Below are 20,971 nucleotides of genomic sequence, written 5' to 3'. Positions count from 1 at the left end.
AAGTCAAGAAGGTTTCACATTGTTTATTTTGCCTTTTTGATTTAGTTATTTAATTAGAAAATGTCACCAAAATGTTGATTTCTGTTCAATTACAGAACTGATACAAAACAGCATACTGTACGGATGTAAGCATAGGCGTATATATACACAGGTAAACATTCAGGTGGAGACTTCTGGGCCACATGTTGACAAGCACAGAGAGTACACGGAGGAGACAGTGGAGTGGTGCACGTACACGCCTCAGCCTTCCCACAGCTAAGAGCAAAAACACCTTACTCCTCAATATGAGCTTCAGCTGTGCCTGCCAGCAACACTGCATTAGAGAGTTGAGGTTGAGGGGCAGGCAGCTATGCATTCTATGGTAGAAGTGGTAAAAAAAAATGCAGATGTTTAGACCTGGTTTATGATAAATACACTATCTTTCAATTGAGCTTATTCATCTGAAACAAAACTAGAACAAAGCCCAGTGTCAGTTAACACAATGCACTAAAGTACAATTGATTTTACTTGCAGGCAAAAACTGCATTATTGAATTAAGTTTGAGTTTGTGTGTAGACTTCAATCCTATTAAAAACTTCCAGGTATTTCCAATATTCCAATTCCAATATTTTCTTTAATGTTTTGTTATTAGGAGAGCTCTTTCAAAAAAAATAAAATAAATACTGGCCCTACCCTAGCCCTCCACGTGAGCTTATAAAATCAGGTTATAAAATGTGAATGAAACCGATTTACAATTCTCCTCACACTGAGACACAGTTTAACTTTATGGAGGATATAGTTAAATATGGAAATGCAGGTATGGAAGCAGGCACAGTAGTAGTTTACAGGCAGTGCTCTTTCAAATTCATAGATTTTAGAGATGACAACCACAAGCCTCTGTCCTCAACACCACTGATTTTTGTGCAACTTATCTCTTTTTTTATCATTCAATACCCATAAACCCACTTTGTTCAAAATCTCACACAGTTACATTATACATATAAAGTAATTCCCCATAAAATCTCAATAAAATAAAGTTAATCTTATTAGATGTCAGGACAAAATATTAAAAGGAGTAAAAAATCTCACAGTGAACACTCAGAAGAACTCACTCATTCTGCTCCAAATCATTAATTCCATGTGACGCCTCAGGACACCACTACAGCAGCTACAAACAGAAGACATGGAATCACCTGGAAGTAGAACAGACTGCCCTGCCCTATATACAACCACTTTTAACCTTTCATCTTGTCCATTAAGCACAACAGTTACCCAGTACATTTGGGTATTTAAACATATCACCCTGCCAAGTGGCATAATTGATGTTATTCTGGAATTCTTTGCTCCATCATAGAACCAAAATGTGAGCATTTAAGTCCTTGGGTTCATGTTTTGGAATTCTAGAAAGAAATCATGGAATTCTCTGGAAGCATCAGCAAACACAAATGGAATGTTATCCTTAATTGGCTGCTTAAAACTAATAGTGTATTGTTGTTTGAGCACCTACCACCTGTGCATGAACCTACAGGCCTCTGACACAGCAGAGAATACTGTGTCACAAAAGGACTTGGTCACATAACTGGGGAGTCTGCATGGACAGTCCTATGGCACACTAACAGCTCTGCAGGTTATGGGTGTTCACATGCCCCTTGCCAAAATGCCCATGAGGCTCTGTGTGGGTTCAGTGGTATCGACAGCTCAGCACACGTCAGTCCAACAGTGGCCGTTACGTCTGCTACCTGAGCATCTGTCTTTGCCAAACTCCCACATCAGAAAAGTGAAATTATTAGGCAAATGTTCCAAGGTTCACATTACAGTACTTTAAATCTCATTCAACAAATCAAACATACAAAAGGCAGAGAAAATCTTACACCAAATCATTGTCTTTTCAACAACTATAGGAAAGGTTGGGATTAGATATAGGATCATCATAATTATTATGATTATTACAGGTTATGGTTGTTACCAGGTTTGTTCAGGAGCAGTCATTGGGAGGAGGCCTTAGTGGCGATAGTGGACACACAGTGTTGTTGGAAGTTGGGGGACATGGCTGTGTTACAGCCCAGTCTCTGTAGAGAGCCCTTCAGCCCACTGTCCCCCTCCACGATCCAGGGGCCGCTGGCCTCTTTGCCCATCAAACCACAGCAGCCTTGAGCCGGGGGGCTGCTGCTGACGGGCACAGCCGCCGCGTCAGCACTCTGGCTCTGGAGCACACTGCTTATGTGGTTAAGCAGGTCATTAAAAAACTCTGGTACGCCCTCATAACCTGGAAACACAACATGCGATTCACATACCAAGTACCATCTTTTCAATCACCAATCTCATCTGCTCTCGGAAGCTAAGGAGTGTTGGGCCTGTTCAATACTAGAGGCAGACTGCTGAGAATACCAGGAGCTACACTGAGGCAGCAGTGGCTCTAATGCAAAAACTGGTGTCCTCAGGAAAGACTGTTCCCACACCTGGCCTAGTGTGAATGTAGTGTATGCGTAAGTGCTTACCACCACTGAGAATAAATGAAAAATTGTACAGACTTCAGAAAAGCACTATGACTATTTCAATATTATGTTTGCATTATTAGCATTTCTACATGAAGAAATGTAGAATGACTACACCTGTTTTTAAGTATTTCATGTTTTCAAAAGTTAGATCCGTCCTTCTGATCATAATGAGACCACTGGAAGTTTCATGTGTTTTCTGTGTTTTACCTGGGAAGGCGTTGATGTCGATGACTGCGTGCTGTCCTGTCTGGTTGTTGATGATGACGTCAATTCCAAACAGAGACACGCCCAGCGCCTGGCGCAGAGAGCGGCACAGCTCCCGGATCACCTCATTGTTAGGGGGCTGTGACACTCCCTCCACATTGTCCCTCTAAGAACATAATCATCAGGGTAAATAGGGCCAATAATACACACTCCTCATCAGGTAATCACAATAACATGCTACGTACAGAGGTCAGGTCTGAGGACGACTCTGGTTTTGAAACATTGTGGCTGTTGAAGAAAATGGCTTTTCTGTCTGAAAACCAAGAGAAAATACAGTATAATAATATACACATTGATGACTAAAGACACACCATTTCCTAGCCAATAGGTGGCAGCAATATTCAAATGTTTATCATTAGCCAGTGGGAGGGGGGGGCACATTTAGTTTTTTGCTTTAAATGTGAATGATGGTGTTGGTCTGACATGTTTTTCTTTCTGAAAACAAAGTGACCAATATTTCTTCAGTGGTCTGTTCAGAGCAGAATTTCTTTGAAGACATGATGTACATGACACAAAAGTTTATTGACCCCATTCCTCTTTTATTTCTGTGTTTTTTAGCATGATTCACGCTGGTGGATTTATGATGAATGTTCAGACACGGCTGCCCTGTCTATAGTAAAAAGAGTAGTGAGAGCATGGCTGAGTGAGGTGTACACACTGGACATTGAGCAGCCTGGCACTGGGCTGTGCTTTATGTGTTTGACAAGGGCACAGCTCCTCTGCTGCTGCACTCTACATTCCAGACGCTTTATACAAAACAGACTGTTGCTCTGATCACCATGCACTTTGCATCAGGATCTACAGTTTCACATGCAAATACAGTGGAGACAGAGCAGCATTAGGAACTCTCTACACTATGCAGGTGGAGACAGTGTGACTCTTTTGTCACTACGCTGGACAAACTGAGCACATGAGCAAAAACCCTATTGTGCTCGGCTCTTACTTAAAAGGTTGAATCGAAGGGACTATAAAGCAATTTATGAGGACCTTTGGAGTGTCATTTGGTCTTAGCTGTAGCTGCTCACCAGCAGGTCCAGAGGGGAAGTTCTTCAGGGAGGGTCTCTCCACCACTGTGTGCGAGTCTCCGACCACAAAGACTTTGTACAGCACCGCGTTGTGGTTAATGAAGCTCTGAATGACACAGGGGGGCTTCACATCCTTCAGGTCCTCCTCACTGAAGATTATGGCCATCTGTGAGAGGGAAAGCACACAACAGTTTGTCACATTATAAGCAGCAATTAGGATGAAAATGGCTTAAACTATGAATCACTATAATGTGTCATGTCGTCTTGGGATTTTACCAATGATTCCTAGACATCTGCTTTTAGATGACTGATGAGTTAAATCGATGACAAAAGCAATGATTGATAGTGTCTTGTGACATGATTACACATTGTCAACAGAAGGTGTGGGTGACCTTTGAGCCTTACCTCATGGGAGTTGGTTCCATGAGCCACTCGAGTCTTACAAACTAAACAAACACAAATAAGACACAATCTAAGAAATTATGATATAATAATAATTATGAAGAGATAGTCCACTTCTAATAAGGAGCTTATAGAGCAGGGTAGATGATTTGGGAGGTCACAGGTGACACTTACTGAATGGGAATGTGAGTCCCTGCTTCCGGATCTGCTCCAGCACGTCTGCGCTGCACTCACTGTTCAGGACCATGAACGGAGGAGAGCAGATCCTGTCATCTGGTATAAACACACAGGTGCACATGGATCAAACTACAATTTTAAAATACTTTAGATTTTTCCTCACATTGAAACATTTTTCTGTAACTCTCACGAGCAAGAGGCGTTGTGGAAAAGTAGCCTGCGTGTGTTTGTTGCATTATAAACAGTAAAAAAGCATTGAATCTTAACTATCTCCCAAGAGAACATTAACTGATCTAAAAACAAAGTTCTAAACATCACCAGACCTTTCCTCTGATCTCAGAGTCCTTACTTCTGGGATTACAACAAGGCAGGGATAGAGGCTCTAGTCTTAGCTATTTTTGAATCCTTCAGTTGTCTCAATTGTTTTGACTATAAACAATTATCAAGAAACGTCTCCTTGTTAGCTTCATCTTGCTTAACAAAGTCTTCACAAAAAACCAACCACACACAAACTGGATCATGCTTACTTCTGTTGAGTAATAGTGCACCAGGAAACATGTAGTTGAATAGTATGTCACCTTCAAACAAAAGTTTTCAAGTCGCTACAGTAAAGTCCAAAACAATCCCCAAACTTTACATTTAACTGTTAAAAATTGGAGAGTCTAATGCGTTACATAACAGAGTCTCTGCAGCTGGCTGATTCTGGCTTGGTCCCTGCTCAGCTGCTGGGCCTGTTCCAGTGCCCATTGCTCACTGGCTCCAACCAGATTTGTCATACTTATGTTATTCTAACAGGACAAGAATAGCACATAATGTCTTTCAGGAAACAATCCACTCTAGGGACATGTCTGCATTGCATCACAGAGTTCCCAAAGACCTAAACTCTGTCAGATGACAAAAGTGTATGTCCAGCGTGAGGCTAGAGACAGACAGTGGTGTGCTAAGTGCAGCAGGAAGCACGGATGAGCCCACGCTTTTGTGAGCAAGCTCTGAGCAACTAAGTTTAAACACTGAATGCTCCGGGCAGACCTGATGGAGCCAGCGTTTATGGGACAATGTAGGAATTCTTTTAAAAAGATCATTATCCACTTGTGCTCCTCCTGGATGAATCCTGTGCCCTGCAGTTCTTCTGATATGTAGAAGTGACAGAGAGCTAAGACTGTTGTTACACCCATTCTCAGATCTGATCTGGCTCCCCTCTCAGATGGAGCTGCTTACATTAGACCTTGAGAGCAGCACTGTTAATGTTTGAGCAAGGTTTTTTAGAAACCTCCATCAGATACATCTAAACCAACCAGCACCACCAGGTTTTGTAATTTAATAAACCAGTGGGATTGGATTACAATATATTATTATATTATTATGGGTTTATAAATCATGTATCTCAAAAAATTAAAAAAAAAGACTTTTGACTAAGGAAGTTTAAAGATTGCGTCTGAATATTGCACATCTTCCGCAGGCTCATTAAGTACTAACAAACGTTCATCTGAATTCCTCTTTAACAAGTAACTTCAAATCAAGAGTGGCAGAGTATTGGACAGTATTTAAGAGTGTATCTCTTAGTCGCCCTTAACAATGTGGAGAATGTACACAGAGCAGGCCGTACGCGTGGTGAGGCTGAGGCTTTAAAGCTGCTGACAGCACTGTTATTCTGTCAGAGAAACTCAAGTGCACCCCAAGTGCTTCCTTGTCTTCAGTGTGCCGCAGAGCCTAGAGCCTCCAATACTGTTGCCATAGCAACCTAACGCTCAGATGATAAGAAGGAGGAAGTGGCTGTGCAAGTGAACGACAGATAGGCCTTCTCATTTTGACATTATGTATAAATATAGACTGTACGTGTGCCCTCATTTTCTACAAGCCCTTACGTATTTTACACTGTGATACTGTGGGTGTAATATACATTATAAAACAAATGGCTGCTTTTCTGTTCTCTGCCTTCATCAGCAAGGCATTTACAAACATTGAGATAACCAAAAAGAGGCAATCATATTTCACAATCTCTAATAATGATAAATAATAGATAAAAATAATACAATGCTGTCACACCATTTTAAGGACAGAAAATTACATTTTAAAAGTGCAGTATCCTTGTATGTGTGTGTGTTACCTTGCATGCTGCTCTCTATCCGATGTACGAGCTGGTAGGACTTGCAGCGGTCCAGCAGGGTCCGGATGGCAGGCAGTGGGTCAAGGACAATGGTCTTGGGGTGTGCGTCAATGTAATCCTACACAAACAAGCACAACATTATACACAGGTGAATTGTGAGTTGCTGTTACATCAACACTACGAGTCCATACTCGACAGTGAGGTCAGCAGTGCTAGCCCTTACATAAGTGATGCTCTGCATCTTTAGCCGTTAGCATGTCACGCTGACTCATTCCACACACCTGTTGTGCGCCTGTGACAGCCTTCGGGCGGATACTGAGCAAGAACAGTGCTGACGAAAGGCACACAGCGCACTCACAAACATGTCCTTTTGTGGTCTCCAGCGGTATAAATAGACATATTCAAACAGAGCATAAACAAATGCCTGTGCCATGACATGTGTAGGATTTACTTTGGATCTATCGAGAATGCTCTGGTAGTTATGCAAGCGGCCTCTCCTCTGCCAGCTCAGGACAAGGCTCTGCTGATGGGGAAGGTCAGCAGCACATTTGTAAAGATGAACGGAGTGCATGTTGGGTCTGGTGAGTGAACACACAGGCACTGAAGAGTGTGTGTCTGTGTGATTGGACCCAGATAAAATAGTTCAGTCTTTAAGGATAGCTTCAGTCATTGTTCAGAATCATATACAAACTCAAATTGTCGTGAAAAGAGTGTTGAGTGAAAAATGCAGTCGAGATAAAATCCAGTACATAGCCAAGCACGCCTGCAGACACTGAACCAGCAGCTCTCAGTAACACGATTAGTTTGAAGTAAAGGTGTATTTTGGAGAAGCAGCACTCGTGGCACTCTACAGGCGGTATTTAAGGTAGCAGATGACAGCTATCACACAGAAGAGGAGCCAACACTTATTAAGGACAAAACCCTTTAGCCTGTAGTTTAGTCCACTACACATGTCCACCAACACCAGTCTTGAGTTAGCCTTGTTACAATAATGATACAGTCTTTACTCAAATGTTTCTGGGTGTGTTTATAATGCTTAAGCTACGGTGAATAGATTTTGAAAATGATTTTACTAGATTATTATTATTATATCTGATTCAGGAAATTAAGTTAACTGCTTGCTGTTATGAAAGCAGAAATAATTAACCATGTGTAACTGTAAAAAGGTTAAATACACATGTACCATCAGCGTTATAAATGACTAAGCTGAGCAACGAGGAGAAGCAAACACAGAGGAACATGGCCTTTTCTCACTTGATGTCATAAACAGTGATCCATCAGGAAGGGCCTGCTGCAAAAAGCGGCCAAATCTCTGCCTGCACGACTACTTTGTTGTGGCAACCCTGACTCGATAAAAGGCCATGTTATTTATTTATTTTCCAGTGCATGGAAGCATTTGCGTGTATGCTGTGTTTGGCTGTGTGACTTAATACATTAATGTTCCTCTTTTGAACCGTCACAAGAGATTGTTTTGAAACAGACACGAAGTGACCAAATTTGTGTATTGATGAGGCAATCCAAAAGCACGAGGCATCCTCTTTTAGCCCTTATTTACAAACAAACAATAGGTGAAACTGTTCTAGATCTGAGGATATCATAGTTTCAGTATAACTCTATGGGTTTTTTGAAAAAAAAAAAGAAAAACTTTTGAACAAAGCTGAAACTTATCATTATCTGTAAATGCCTAGTTTGTGAATTTTGAGGACCATTTCACATTCAAAGGGTATCATATTTAGATTTGAATTGCCTGTTTGTATGATCTGTCCTCAATTTTTAGTCAGTTTTAATTGATAGGGATTCTAGAAAGTCAAGCGATCTAAACCTATTGCTGGGATTCAGATGATGTCACAACATTTTATAGGCCTATCACACCAAATAAATATTGTTAAAATGCAGTTTTTTGTTGTAATTGTGAATTCTTGGGTCTAGTCACTAATGAAAATCAACAGGTTCAACAGTTGTGAATTCTCCTTTCAGATATTTCACGGCAAAGTACAACATAATCAACATGAAATCTGGCTCTTGCCCCCATCAGGGAGTATGGCATCATCACATCCATGAGTTAAGACTGTTGTCATAGCAATTAACAATTCAAAAACAATAGTGCTCTTTAGTCATTTAGTCGATTAATTGCTTGATAGAGACTTAGTCGTCCACCATTTGTATTAGTCGACTAATCATTTTATTTAAAGTTTAAGGATTTATTTGGGACAATGGTGAAAAGTGAGTGAGTTATGTACCTGAAGATGTAGTAATTTTTGGTATTGGTATATTGTTATAATGTAAAAAGGCAGATTAAAGTTTATTATTGTATTTTCATAAATACATTGTTTTCTAGTTCTGCATAATTACCAGTAGTTGTTTTTGCATGAATGTCCTTGAAGTAACATGTTAATACTGTGATTTCCATACAAGGTAAGTAATGTGTGAAGCAGTAGTAGCATGAGACACCTGTACTCGCTGCACCAGCAGCATGGCCTGGGAATCGTTCTGGTCGGCCTCCAGGATCAGGTCTGTCAGTTTGTGGATGATGACGTCCAGAGGGCCCTGCTCCTCCAGAGGCTGACTCAAGTCCAGCTACAAAACAACAAAAAACACGCTTCAATACACTTCAAATGAGCAGGGAACAAAAGAGGGAAAACACAACAGCATACTCAAAACACCATAACTGACAAGATGGATGACTTTTTAAAACTTGTTTTTCTCAGCAAGGAAGAGGGTTTTCAAACCAAGAAATTAGTGGTAGTAAAACACATTTGACTCTGTAGCAGTGCCAGCAGCTCCAGTAAATCACTGGTTCTTTATGCATTTCCAGATCAAAGTTTAGCGCTGCTATAACTTCAGTTGTTGTGAAGGGATTTGACTGACCACTTGTTTTGGTATGAGCTGCATGCATGAGACTGAGCGGCTGACTGAGGCTGAATTACAGAAAGGCCAAAACAGAGCTATACGTGGGCCTGCACTTTGAGTAAAATTCCACATTAGAGCTGGGTAATATGGCAAACTATGTAATTGCATTTTTTCATATTGATCGATCTACATTTTCTATTAATTTTTTTTCATGAACTCAAATACAGACTCTGTGCCATTTAACAGAAGAATACCCAGTCTGTTCCTCCAAAGTCTGAACTGCCCTAAGCTTCTGGGACATGCATTTACTGACAAAGGATAAGCTGTAAATCTCACTATTAAAAACACCCAAGCTGATCATGGCTGTTAGAACATGACTCAATTAAAATTTGCTTAATTGGCCAACCCTATTCCATATGTTAATAAAGCCACTATTTCAACAGTGAGTCAAAGCGTCAAAGAACAAACTGTCCCAAGATTTCATAAGAGCACTGAAATACCACAAACAGCATGTGCTGGGTGAGTGTGGATCATGACCATGGATCATCAGCAGACATGAACACACCTGTGCAAATGTCCCTGTGAGACGAGGGCTTTGTTCGTCATGCTGCTGAGGGTCGGTGGGGGCCGGGGCAGTTTCTGTGCTGGACTTTTACAGTTTAATGATTGCTCAAAGGAGCGACAAACTGATGATTAACAGTGCCTTTAGAGATTGCACATAGTAATAAATGCATATCAGATACATTCCACACTGATAGCAGCCTGAGAGACAGGAGTGGTCGATGACCCAGCCCAAACTACACTGAGGAGTGAGGACAGTGCAGGTTTCTTACACTCACTTCTCTACAGGCTCTATGTGCTGTATGCTGTGTGCTTGCACTGACACGCTCCTCTGTGCTGTCCACTTCGCTCCACTCTACTGACATGTGGATGCATGTCATATGCTATACTGGCACACCCAGGCACACGCAAATAAAGAGTGCGGCTTTAGATCATTAAAAGATGATGACAGAAAATCCAAAGCACAGCCACACTGAGCCGAGCTGGTCCTTGTGCGTGGAGTGGTGGGTTTATGCTGGCTCACATGTCCTGTTGCCTCTGATGTCCTGCTCTGGGGACATGGTCTGGAGCCATGCTCTGGGGATGTGCTCTGGACAGGCCCTGTGGAGCTGTGTGCTGATGGACTGAACAGAGGGGCCATGTCAAAGTATTTTTAACTTTGATGTAGCTCTGCTGGCTGAGAGCTGCTGCACCCAGGGGAAATATGGGATAAAGCAAAGGACAAACATGGGTTTGGGCTTATTTTACACAAGCCTTCAGGTCTGTGCTCCTCTGACTGTTCTTTTTATTTAATGACAGGACAATGGAAGCAGGATCTACTGTACAACTGTACATTCTAAACCACTCACAGAGATCGCTTCCCAAATGTAATGTGATAGCCTTGTGGAACGTCCATTTGCTCTGATATTGGTGTGTGAGAGCAAAGCCAGGCTTCAGGATGAGAACATGTCTACTGTGTCGTCCAAACAGGCTAATACAGTTCCATGAGGTGCTCATAATGACTTAACAGAAACCCAGCTAACCATGCCTGTACACTGTGGAATACATTAAGATCAATAACAGCAGGGTAGGCTTAAATCAGCCAGTGGAGTGGAATTAGCAATCTATATTTCAGATAAACCTGCTGAACAGTGTAGGTGGCTAGCGCTACAATCACATTCAGGAACACTAGATACTAGTCAATGTAGTCATTGTTTGTCTAACAATGCCTAAAGAATTTGCACACATTTTTATATCTATATTATATCCACTATTAAAAGAAAATGAAGAGGTCATTAATTCACACTCGATGTTTATTACTGACAAACAATCAGTTTAAATGTGGACACTGAAGGTTGTGTTTGCACTCACAGGACAGACAAGGTTAGCACATAGATAAATGTTTCACTGGTACCACGCAGCGTTCATACCATTTGTCTGTAGGATTGAAGCTAAAAGTCTGGGGATTTTAGTGGTGGACTCTATTATACATCATGACTGAAAATTTCTGTCATGTCAAGATCTGTGCAAGGTGAGGAAACCTACAGGAAAAAAATACTATTTATATTTATTTTCTGACTTTTTTTGAACTGGATGTTTTCTACAGGCAACAGAAAGACTTCAAAATAATTGAATGAGTATCTGTGTCCTGCTCCGACACACATGGGTCTTTACACTACAGTGTGTACAGTGGATTTTGAGTGTTGTTGGCTGAGACCTGTTTTACCTGAACACAACAAGGCCCCAGCAGCACCTCCTCTCAGACTAATTACCGAGCAGAGGCAGACACATGCCTGGTGCTCTGTAGCTCCTTATTGCTCATTGTCTGAAAGACTCATGTTTGTCATGAGGGGTTAGCACTATGGGACTGTCAGACTGTAATCACCATAATAACATGACATGAGTCTAAACTGTTCCACAGCAACAGAGGGACAAGGAGGCCTGGGCTTAGTCCATGTTGACAACAGAGATCATTGCATTGTTCAAATACTCCTATTCCGTAAGTGCAATCAACAAATGAGTGACAAAGAATGTATGGCCTACCTGCACAACTTCGATTCCTCTTTTCCTATGGAGAAGAGATGAAACACAACGTCAGAACAGTGCAGTAACATGTGGTTATGAAAACTAGTGAAACATCATGTCCATGATTAAATAGCAAATCCACAGTGAAAACTATCAGAGCCTGAAGCCTTCAATAGAACAGATTTGTGACACTTATCACCCTCATCACACCAGACACAGTAGTGAGTAGTGCTGGAGCAGGAAGGGCATTTGACATACAAACCTATCATATGATTTTATGATGCGGTTCATGCAGTAATTGAGAAGAAGTGATACTAGGGGTGTAACGGTACATTTATTAATGTACAACTGTTTTGGTACGGTTCGGTTCGGTGCAGGGCTGTGCACAAGTGACTTTGCGCAAATTGTGTGTGTTTACATTCCGCCACTACATGTGCAGCCACACGGAAGGCTCGGCTCTTCAATATTCACAAGGGAACTTGTCCGTGATTGGGATGGCAGTGTTTCCCGCAGCGCTTTATAGTTAGGGCAGCTGCCAACAATTGCCCCCCACCTTGACTATATCCCTCCAAGCCACGTGAATCCTCACAAAACTACAGTTTTGTTTACTGTTTACAAGGAATTTATTACCTCCGCCAAGGAGGTTATGTTTTTGCCAGCGTTTGTCTGTTTGTTTGTTTGTTTGTCTGTTAGCAACATAACTCAAAAAGTTACGGACCGATTTTGATGAAATTTTCAGGATTTGTTGGAAATGTGAAAAGGAAGAACTGATTTCATTTTGGGGGTGATCCGGAAGAAATCCTGGATTCTGGATCACTTTGAAATTTTAGTTAACATTGTGGTAAATAGGGCCAAAAAATTTGTTTCTCAATATCCCGGTTAATTATTGACCAAACCCCATGAAATTTGACTCAGGGATGGACAATGGGATCCTCTTTCATATTCCAAAGGCTGATCCGAATCTGATCCAGAAGACTGATTTTATCGCAATTTATATAAAAAATGGGGGTAGTCCTTGGCGGAGGTCTGCGCTCTCTGAGTGCTTTTCTAGTTTCTTATAATAGTTCAAACATTTGTTGCTTATTTGAGAATATTTTATTGAACATATTAGTAATACCAAGCAGCACTTTGCATTTATTTTATTTTCCCATTTGTAAAATGTTAAAACAAATTCTTGGTTTAACAAACACACAAATAAACAACTGGTTTTGCATTTTGTTCCCAAACTGTACCGAAAATGAACAGAATGGTGACCTCAAAACCGAGGTACATACCAAACCGTGATTTTTGTGTACCGTTACACCCCTAGGTAATACACCAAATCACAAATAACACTGGCTTCCCAGTCTTTGGCCCAAATCAGTTGCTTAGCAACCAGCACAAGCTCAGCAGAATGAAGTGTCACAGACCAGACCGGGCTCACGACAAGAACAAACACAACGACTATGTTTAGGATACCACAACACACTATACTATCAGGAGTGCACAATACTAGACCAAGCTACTGTATTATCATTTCAAGTGGAAGTGTGAAATATTTTTCTCTAAAACACCTTCATTTATTAGAAAATAGGTTTTAGTTTAGGAGCAGGCTGGGCAGGTTCTTGGTTACATTTGTGACTGCATGCGACACATATCCTCAGGTTGTCCACAAAAACAGGTTCTGTAGAAGCTCACAGGTTAGGCCTGTCCGACTGATCCTCTAGGCAAAGACTGCCACACATGTAGGCCTACACACAGCTGTGGGCGTGGCTAAAGGCTACACTGTAGGCTACTGGAAAAGAGGAAACTAGAGTAACATACTGAGGCTTTGCCAAAGCACAACCTGTTGTAAACTCAGCCAATATAATCTTTTATGAGGCAATGAGAGCAGCTAGCCCTGCCATAAAGGTGAGTTACAAAATCATATCAGAGAAATCCTACTAGAATCATCCTGCACTAACAACTGTTATTGTTACACAGAACTTAGAAATGTACAGCAAGACTAATAAATCCTTCAAAATGATATGAAATGAAATGATAAGTCTCTAATGGAAAGCAGTGTGATCCGGGCAAGGCATAGTTATCTAATCAGGGTGCATGTTATCATGTCTTTTGGAGTTAACATTTAGACTTAGACTAGTTACAATGTGACTTTTTGGTACAATATAGTGCTTAGGTATGTTCTTAATTTTGTTTTAATATGACTGAAATAAAATCCTATTGCTTTAAATTTATTGTTTTAAATGTAAATCAGTAATCATTTTCCCTCAAAAAGCAAGAGAAGGGAGAATATGTTCCCCCAAACAGGATAAAAGTAAGCAATATTTAACTATGATGCTTGACATTAAGTTCATAACATTCTAGTACCAGTCATTTCTTGACCAAATCTGAATGTGTCCTGTAGAAGATCTACATTTATTAATCATAAACATTCTGCCCATTAATGGTTTACGCTGTGTTTTGTAAGAGCACTGCATTTTGCCACACAGAGAAAAAAACAGTTGTGAAGCAAGAGTAATTATAGAGTGACTGAGGAAATATGTATAAAGTGTAAATGATCTCTATCAGCATTCATCTAAAATCACTAAGATGTAAAAGTTTCCTCTGGACCACATTCCTGACTTTACTACACCTTCTGTAAGTGTAAACCAGATTGAGAAAAATAAGACCTGACTAGTGAGATTGCTGTCCCCACATGATACCTCGCACCTGTCTGTGTATGGTGAAACAACATACCTGCATAGATCCGCAAAAGCTTGAAAATTGAGTTTCTTGAGTTTCTTCTCGCTGAGCCAGTAGCCGACTCTTCGGCCTCTGAGAAACGTCTGCATCTCCACTTTGTCCCGGTTCCCTTGGTGCTGCTAAAGATGACTACAGGATCAACCTGCACAACACAGAGAGTACGTAGTCATAACACTGCCGCCAACAGCACAAGGCTGCTCATAAATGACTTCTGCAGCGGGCTAGCTTCCATGGCTGTCATGTCAGTGCTTAGCACGGTGCCCCTCCTGACAGACCCGGGTCAGTCCAGGCTCCAGGCTCCAGCATCAGCGGACTACCCGCACGGAGCCTTTAGCTAAGCGGCTAAAGCTAGCAGACTAGCAGGCACACACAAACTGCAGCTAAGGCATAGCCTGCGATTAGAAACTGAACTAGCATGAGCACAACGGCACACGCACAAACCACGGCACATTTAAACCAAAGCTGCGTTAACACTGGACGCTTAGTCATAAAGCTAATAGAGCTACAGTCTTCACAGCGGCGGTGACAGGCTAACTAACCTGCTAAGGCGCTTTCTGGACCTCTGCGATGTTCACAAACTAACTGCACTTGTTTCCCATCCTCGGTCCATCCACCGGCGGAGAGCAGAGCCAGCCCGGTGTGGAGCAGGTGACAGATGACAGAGACAGTCCCGCTGCGCTGCTGTGAGCTCTGAGCTCTCTCTCTCTCTCTCTGTGTGTGTGTGTGTGTGTGTGTATGTGTGCGTGTGTATGTGTGTGTGTGTGCGTGTGTGTGTTTGTGTGTGTGGTCAGTGTTAGCGCACACACCCAGAGGAGGCGTTCAGGAACACTCAGGAAAACGGGACACTCACCTTGGGCTGCTGCGTCAGGACTACTTTACTGTCGTTAAAACACCAGAACTTTGTGGACAGTAAACAATTGGAGCTTAAATATGTGTTGAGTGGTCAACGCCATTGGGCGGAGTTATTACTCACGGAAGAGCATGGTGCTGCCCCATGGGTGCTGCTAGTGTCTCTGCTCCCCATTGATAATATCCACCATCTCTTATCTTTCCCGTTCATTTGACAGCTCTCCACTTTCAACATAATCCCCTGTTATCTCAGCATTAGGGTTGATAATTTCATTCACACACAATGATGTAAAGGAGGATAAGTATTAATTTCAAGTTTAGCGACTGTCACTTGTCTCATTTAATCTTCAGAGTTTTGGCGGCCCCTGCTGGCCACACAAATATGCTTTAACTAAACTATGCTGAAATCTTATTGACAGACATTGAATTCGCAAACCAATGTTGATTCAAAGTCACATTTTAATTGGAAGCACTATTGTGGGTCACCTGTGATTGGTGAAGTTTAGTTTTTTTATGTTTTTGAAACACTGTCTCTATATTGAACGCCTATGCACCTTTCATAATTTCATATTTAGTTTCTTGGGGTGTAACGGCACAAGTAGCCTATTCATCCCGAGCCGTTTCGGTACGGGACGTTCGGTTCGGTGTAGAGCTGTGCACGAGTGAATTCGCGCAGTTTGTGTGTGTTTACATTCTGCCACTACATGTGCAGCTACACTGAAGGCTCGACTCTTTAATATTCACAAGGGAACTCGTCCGTGATTGGGGTGCCAGTGTTTTCTGCAGCGCTTTATACTTACGGCTGCTTTGACTACGTCCATCCGAACCACGTGAATCCTCGCAAACTACGGTCATGGCGCCGCGCTTTACGTTTGAAAAAGTTTTATTTACAGTTTACAAGTAATTCAATTTTTATAATATTTCATACATTTGTTCCTTATTTGAGAATATTTTATTTAACGTATTAGTAATACCCAGTAGCACTTCGCATTTATTTAATTTTCCTGTTTGTATAATGTTAAAACAAATTGTTGCTTTAATAAATAAACAAATAAACAACTGTTTTTTACATTTTGTTCCCATACTGTATTTAAAATGAACCAAACTGGGACCTCAAAACCGAGGTACGTACCGAACCGTGATTTTTTGTGTACCATTACACCCCTAGTTTCTACTAGACCGGCAGAGAAGCAGAAGAGTAATGTATGCCTAATTAATAGGCTGGTGGTTGGTTGGTTTGTTGATTGATTGAATTAATGTTCAAACATGTCTACTGGTATTCTCCACCCTCTTGTTTGTGCCTGTGATTTGTGGTGGTCAGAGGTGTCAGTTCCATAAGGTGACCATACATCTTTGGGAGTTTCCCCCAGACCACTTCATACAGAAGTTAATGGGGGGTATCTAGAAGTCTGCATCATTAGCCTAATTCCTTATATCACTTGACCAATATAAATTGAAGGACATGTCTAAAACATTACAGCATGTTAAATGCTACAATCTATAAGCCACACACCAATAAAGAGTAAGTGCATGATAATTTAAAGTTGAAAAAGGTAACAACTTGTAGGCCTACAGAACAGGTAAAAGGAACAAAAACACTGGTGAAAAATTTTACCTTTTGGTGGCAGGGTAGCACTGGACTGATGGAAAATGTATGGTCTGCAACACACAGGGTCCAGGAACAGAGGAGGTGAGTGTTGAGTCTTCTTGTGCACACTCAGACATGAAAAAGCAACTTTCGCCTGATGTACTTACGTGTTAGGTGTTTTATATCGTTTGCATTGAAAACAGACCACAGAAATCAACCACGGCTATACTTTAAATGTAGGTCTAAAAACTGAAAATACAATAATGTTAGGGAAATCTACAGATGCAAGTGATGATTTAACTAAATTATACAAATATTTATGATGGAGGCTACTAATAAGTCAGAAAAAGGCCAGATGTTAATTTTGAAAAATTGGCCACTGCAAAATAAGCTTCTTTGAAGTATACTCAACTCAGTAGTTAATATTCACACACCTTTAAAAAAGAAAGATACCTCTAAGCTAACAATAATCTTTAATAAAATGTATATGATATTCCATGAAGTAGGCTTTAGGTCCACTTCGATCAGCATTTTTTTACTTTGAAAGTACAATGGCAGGTAATAAATTGTGTAAACAAATGTGTGGTTTGACACAGTTTACTGTGACGGCAGATAGAATAACACTCTACATTTGTGTGTACATATCTGATAACAGTGCTTCTGTAGAAAAAGAGTTATAGGCATTGATCCAACATACATTTTTTCTAAAAGATAAACCACCTTTTGCTGTGCATTTTTTACTCTTTTACACATTTGGCAGTTCAAACAAAGTAAAGGCTCTCATCTAAGAAGAACAATTTGATATGCATTTAATCAAAAGTGATTGAAAATAAATATTTCATACTCTATACTGTACAATATTTTAGATCATTTCCAAAAAGAGACTTTTGGTCCGACACTGGGACTAAAGTGAATTAATGCCAAAGGTCATTTACTTATATATTTCTTTTGATACGATTCTATTGTTTTGACACCACACCTGTATTATGCATTAACCACATCTGACTACTACAATGACTGTGTCCTGACCCACTCTTGTTAAGCACAATATGCTGCTTACATGCCAAAAATGATCAAGAACATGAGCCTTTGAACAATTTCACAAAAATGTGCTTTGATGGCGAGGATATAGTGGTAAAAGTCAGTGAGGGAGTGGTGGGGCATGACAGACTGCTATATCCATGTCTGAGCTGATCACAGAGGAAGTCTCTACGGTACTATTGAGCTCAGGTTATGCTTACAATAGTAAGTGTGCTTTTTTACAGTGCATCAGTGTTGGTTCAGTGTGACCATAGGTCCATTCAGAGAATGTATGTATGCTGCATTCTCACACATAGTACTCTTTGTCCTTGTTCTTCTGCTTCTTGTGGCTGCCTTTCACACTCTGTTGTTTGTCCTTCATGATGTTGCCGTTGCTCTGGACAGCGGAGTTGGTTATGTAGTGGCGGCTCTCGTCCACCTGGTAGGAGCCTTCGTCCCTGTTCCTGTACTTGTACATGGCGTACAGCAGGATGAGGATGCACAGGGCTGCAGCGGCTACTATTCCGATGACCATCCCTGTGGTGCTGCTAGATTCTCGAACCACCTCTGAGGGCCCCGGGAGTCGCCTGACGCCCGGCTCTGTGGGGAGTGCTGTGGGTATATCATGGGACATGGGGGAGATTATTAAAGCGCCCCTCGGCTTTGTGCTCTGTACCACAAAGGGTGTGGGCAATGGAAGCAAAATAGGTCAGGCTGAGCTGGAGGCTATTCGTTTGGCCGGAGTTGTGAGGAGGTTGCGGCGGAGGCAGAGGTGGTAGTGGTGCGGCTCTGGTCGGCTGTTTGTGGCAGTAGGAGAATAGTTAGGTCTAAAGTCTTGGGAGCTTTGGAGCCAACTTCAAAGACGTAGACCAGGTCTTACGTGAGGTGTAAAAATCTTCTTATCGTCAGAAGGGAGCAGGTCTGACTTGAACGCTTTGCCAGAACCATAGGAGCCATCATCATCACAATCATCGCTGCCTCGGTCCGACAAGCACGGGGCCCGCACCGCACTGGCCTTGGCTCTTTGGTGGTCTCATTAATGGGAGGGGTGAGTGGTGGGCTGAGTGAGGGGTGGAGGGTGCAGGGAGCTACAACAGGGGTGCTAATGGATCCTGAAATATTGTGTTGGCTAATTCACCTCCTGGACGGAAACACAACAGGCAGAGAGGTTAGATCTTAAACACATAAGAACTTATAGACGCTTTTACCGACCCTCTCATTATGGCAATAGAAATGATTTACAACTGTAGTCTTGTCTTGACGAGACCACTGAATAATTTACTCTGTTGCCAAAATGTAGGCCTTATGTCTGTATGAAGACCCTGGATGTAAAAGCGACTATAGCTGTTTAAAATACACAATTAAATACAGTTGAAAAGTTGAAGTCAAAAGGCGCAGATATTAAATTAGACAAGTCATTCTAATTTTTATATGGCACTAAAAAGCGCATTATATTGCAGTTTGGGAACATATGATTTTTAATAGCAATCTGAGCCTTTTGCCTCTTCAGAAAGCAGTACAAACATATAAGCAAGCTCATAAACCGGGATAAATAAAGTTTGCAGTCTGAAATTGTGTTAGTTCATGCAGAATACATGCAGATTGAATGCTCGGGAATTGCATTTCAGTGCTCTACCACCAACTCATTTCTTTATCTAGTCCTCAATGAATCAGTGTTTACTACAATTCCATTCAGGGACAAAAGAATGAAGGAAGACTGTACTGCAACCTACAACATACACACAACATTGAAGTCTTGTGTAGAGACGAACACTTCCAGCTTATTCAGTCTTGATACTTGGGCTTGAGGTATCTACGGTAACCAAAATCTTTAAAAGCATTTAGTTAATTTAAAAGCATGTTATTAATTTTCAAAGCGGTACCATAATACAAGCTCAAAAAACACAATATTTCACCAAATTGTACCACATCACACAGACCGAGTTTTCTATTCATGCACTTAAGCCTTAACTTTGAAAGAGAACACTTCAAACAAAATACATCACAGAAGAGTATAGGCATGTAGGCGAGATTAGATTTTGCATTTTGTGAAGTATTCAAATTTTGAACCCTCTGATTGGTTACTGGGGGACCAATCAGAAGATGTCATAGTTGTGGTGCCTCATACAGCCAATATTCTACATAGCAGCTAAAATGCTGGCTTAATTTATATTTTTTACTTTCATTTTTCACAAACTGCATTATCTGGTAAGACGGACAAAAAGAGGGCATTTATCGAAAACTTACAGCAACAGTGGGCCACAGTTTTAGGCATGAAGAAAAAATCATAAAGGAAAAGTTGTGTGTAAAATATTATCTATTACATTAGAACCGTTTGACCTTTTTCAAAGGCTCAGAGGAGTGTGTTGTCTCCTTAGAGAGATGATAGAGTGAAGCAACAACACAAACATCCACACCACATACATAAAAACCAACAGGGAGGTTTGCCTGCTAAATGCTGAGTGTACAAAAGTCTACAATTCTTCGCTGATAACTAGTCTTCAGCAGAATCAAAAATCTATACAGGTTTTTGCTTAAACTGTGATTTGTACTTGTGTAAAATGGAAAATATTTGTTTAAGTAAAAATCATAAAAATGCGAGAAGGGCGAGGCCTATGAATGGAGTACAGAGGAGATGAGAGATATGAGGGTGAACGAGTGAGTCAGGTGCCATGTCCATGTAAAGGCAGTACGAAGCGGTCGGGCAGCATTAGCGCTTTTGGCTGTAAGGAAGGGATGGGATATACAAAACAATGAGCATAGGAATGCCCATCTACAGAAACAGAGTCTAACATCCAACAGTCTGACACAGCCTAAACTGCAACTACTTCACATGCACTCCTGTGGACAGTCACCTTTCAATACAACACAGTGAGGAGATGTGGAACTGCTTATCAGGGGATGTTATTAGTGAACACACATA

At 41.2% G+C, this 20,971-nt stretch overlaps 2 protein-coding genes across 6 annotated transcripts in view; both read right to left on the bottom strand.

The window, feature by feature from the left end:
- Positions 1-8: 8 nt before the first annotated feature.
- Positions 9-15,579, bottom strand: itpk1b (inositol-tetrakisphosphate 1-kinase b). Of its 5 annotated transcripts, XR_008632633.1 has the most exons (13): positions 15,131-15,407; positions 14,586-14,733; positions 11,886-11,910; positions 8,904-9,029; positions 6,453-6,570; positions 4,343-4,441; positions 4,172-4,212; positions 3,767-3,932; positions 2,927-2,994; positions 2,685-2,847; positions 1,946-2,245; positions 1,092-1,147; positions 9-356 (listed from the first exon to the last, which is right to left on the bottom strand). XR_008632633.1 is itself a non-coding variant. In XM_055156834.1 (12 exons), the coding sequence occupies exons 2-11, from the start codon at positions 14,678-14,680 to the stop codon at positions 1,965-1,967; spliced, it is 1,182 nt and encodes a 393-aa protein (XP_055012809.1). In that variant the 5' UTR covers positions 14,681-14,733; positions 15,131-15,407; the 3' UTR covers positions 9-1,147; positions 1,946-1,964. The 5 variants fall into 5 exon arrangements, 3 of the variants coding, with proteins under 3 accessions (XP_055012809.1, XP_055012806.1, XP_020774999.1); XR_008632631.1 differs by having other exon boundaries at positions 1,092-2,245; XM_055156834.1 differs by having other exon boundaries at positions 9-1,147.
- Positions 15,580-17,837: 2,258 nt separating this feature from the next.
- nrxn3a (neurexin 3a) overlaps positions 17,838-20,971 on the bottom strand; it is a 41,087-nt gene continuing 37,953 nt past the window's right edge. Inside the window, exon 24 of the mRNA XM_055157784.1 lies at positions 17,838-18,660. Within this exon, the coding sequence (XP_055013759.1) occupies positions 18,356-18,660 (305 nt within the window). The 3' untranslated portion in view covers positions 17,838-18,355. The remainder of the gene's footprint in view (positions 18,661-20,971) is intronic.

This window comes from Boleophthalmus pectinirostris, unplaced genomic scaffold (assembly GCF_026225935.1).
Source record: "Boleophthalmus pectinirostris isolate CB_2022bp ecotype Guang Dong unplaced genomic scaffold, ASM2622593v1 HiC_scaffold_10, whole genome shotgun sequence".
NCBI classification, from domain to species: Eukaryota; Metazoa; Chordata; class Actinopteri; order Gobiiformes; family Gobiidae; genus Boleophthalmus; species Boleophthalmus pectinirostris.
This window is presented reverse-complemented; position numbering and strand designations above follow the sequence as displayed.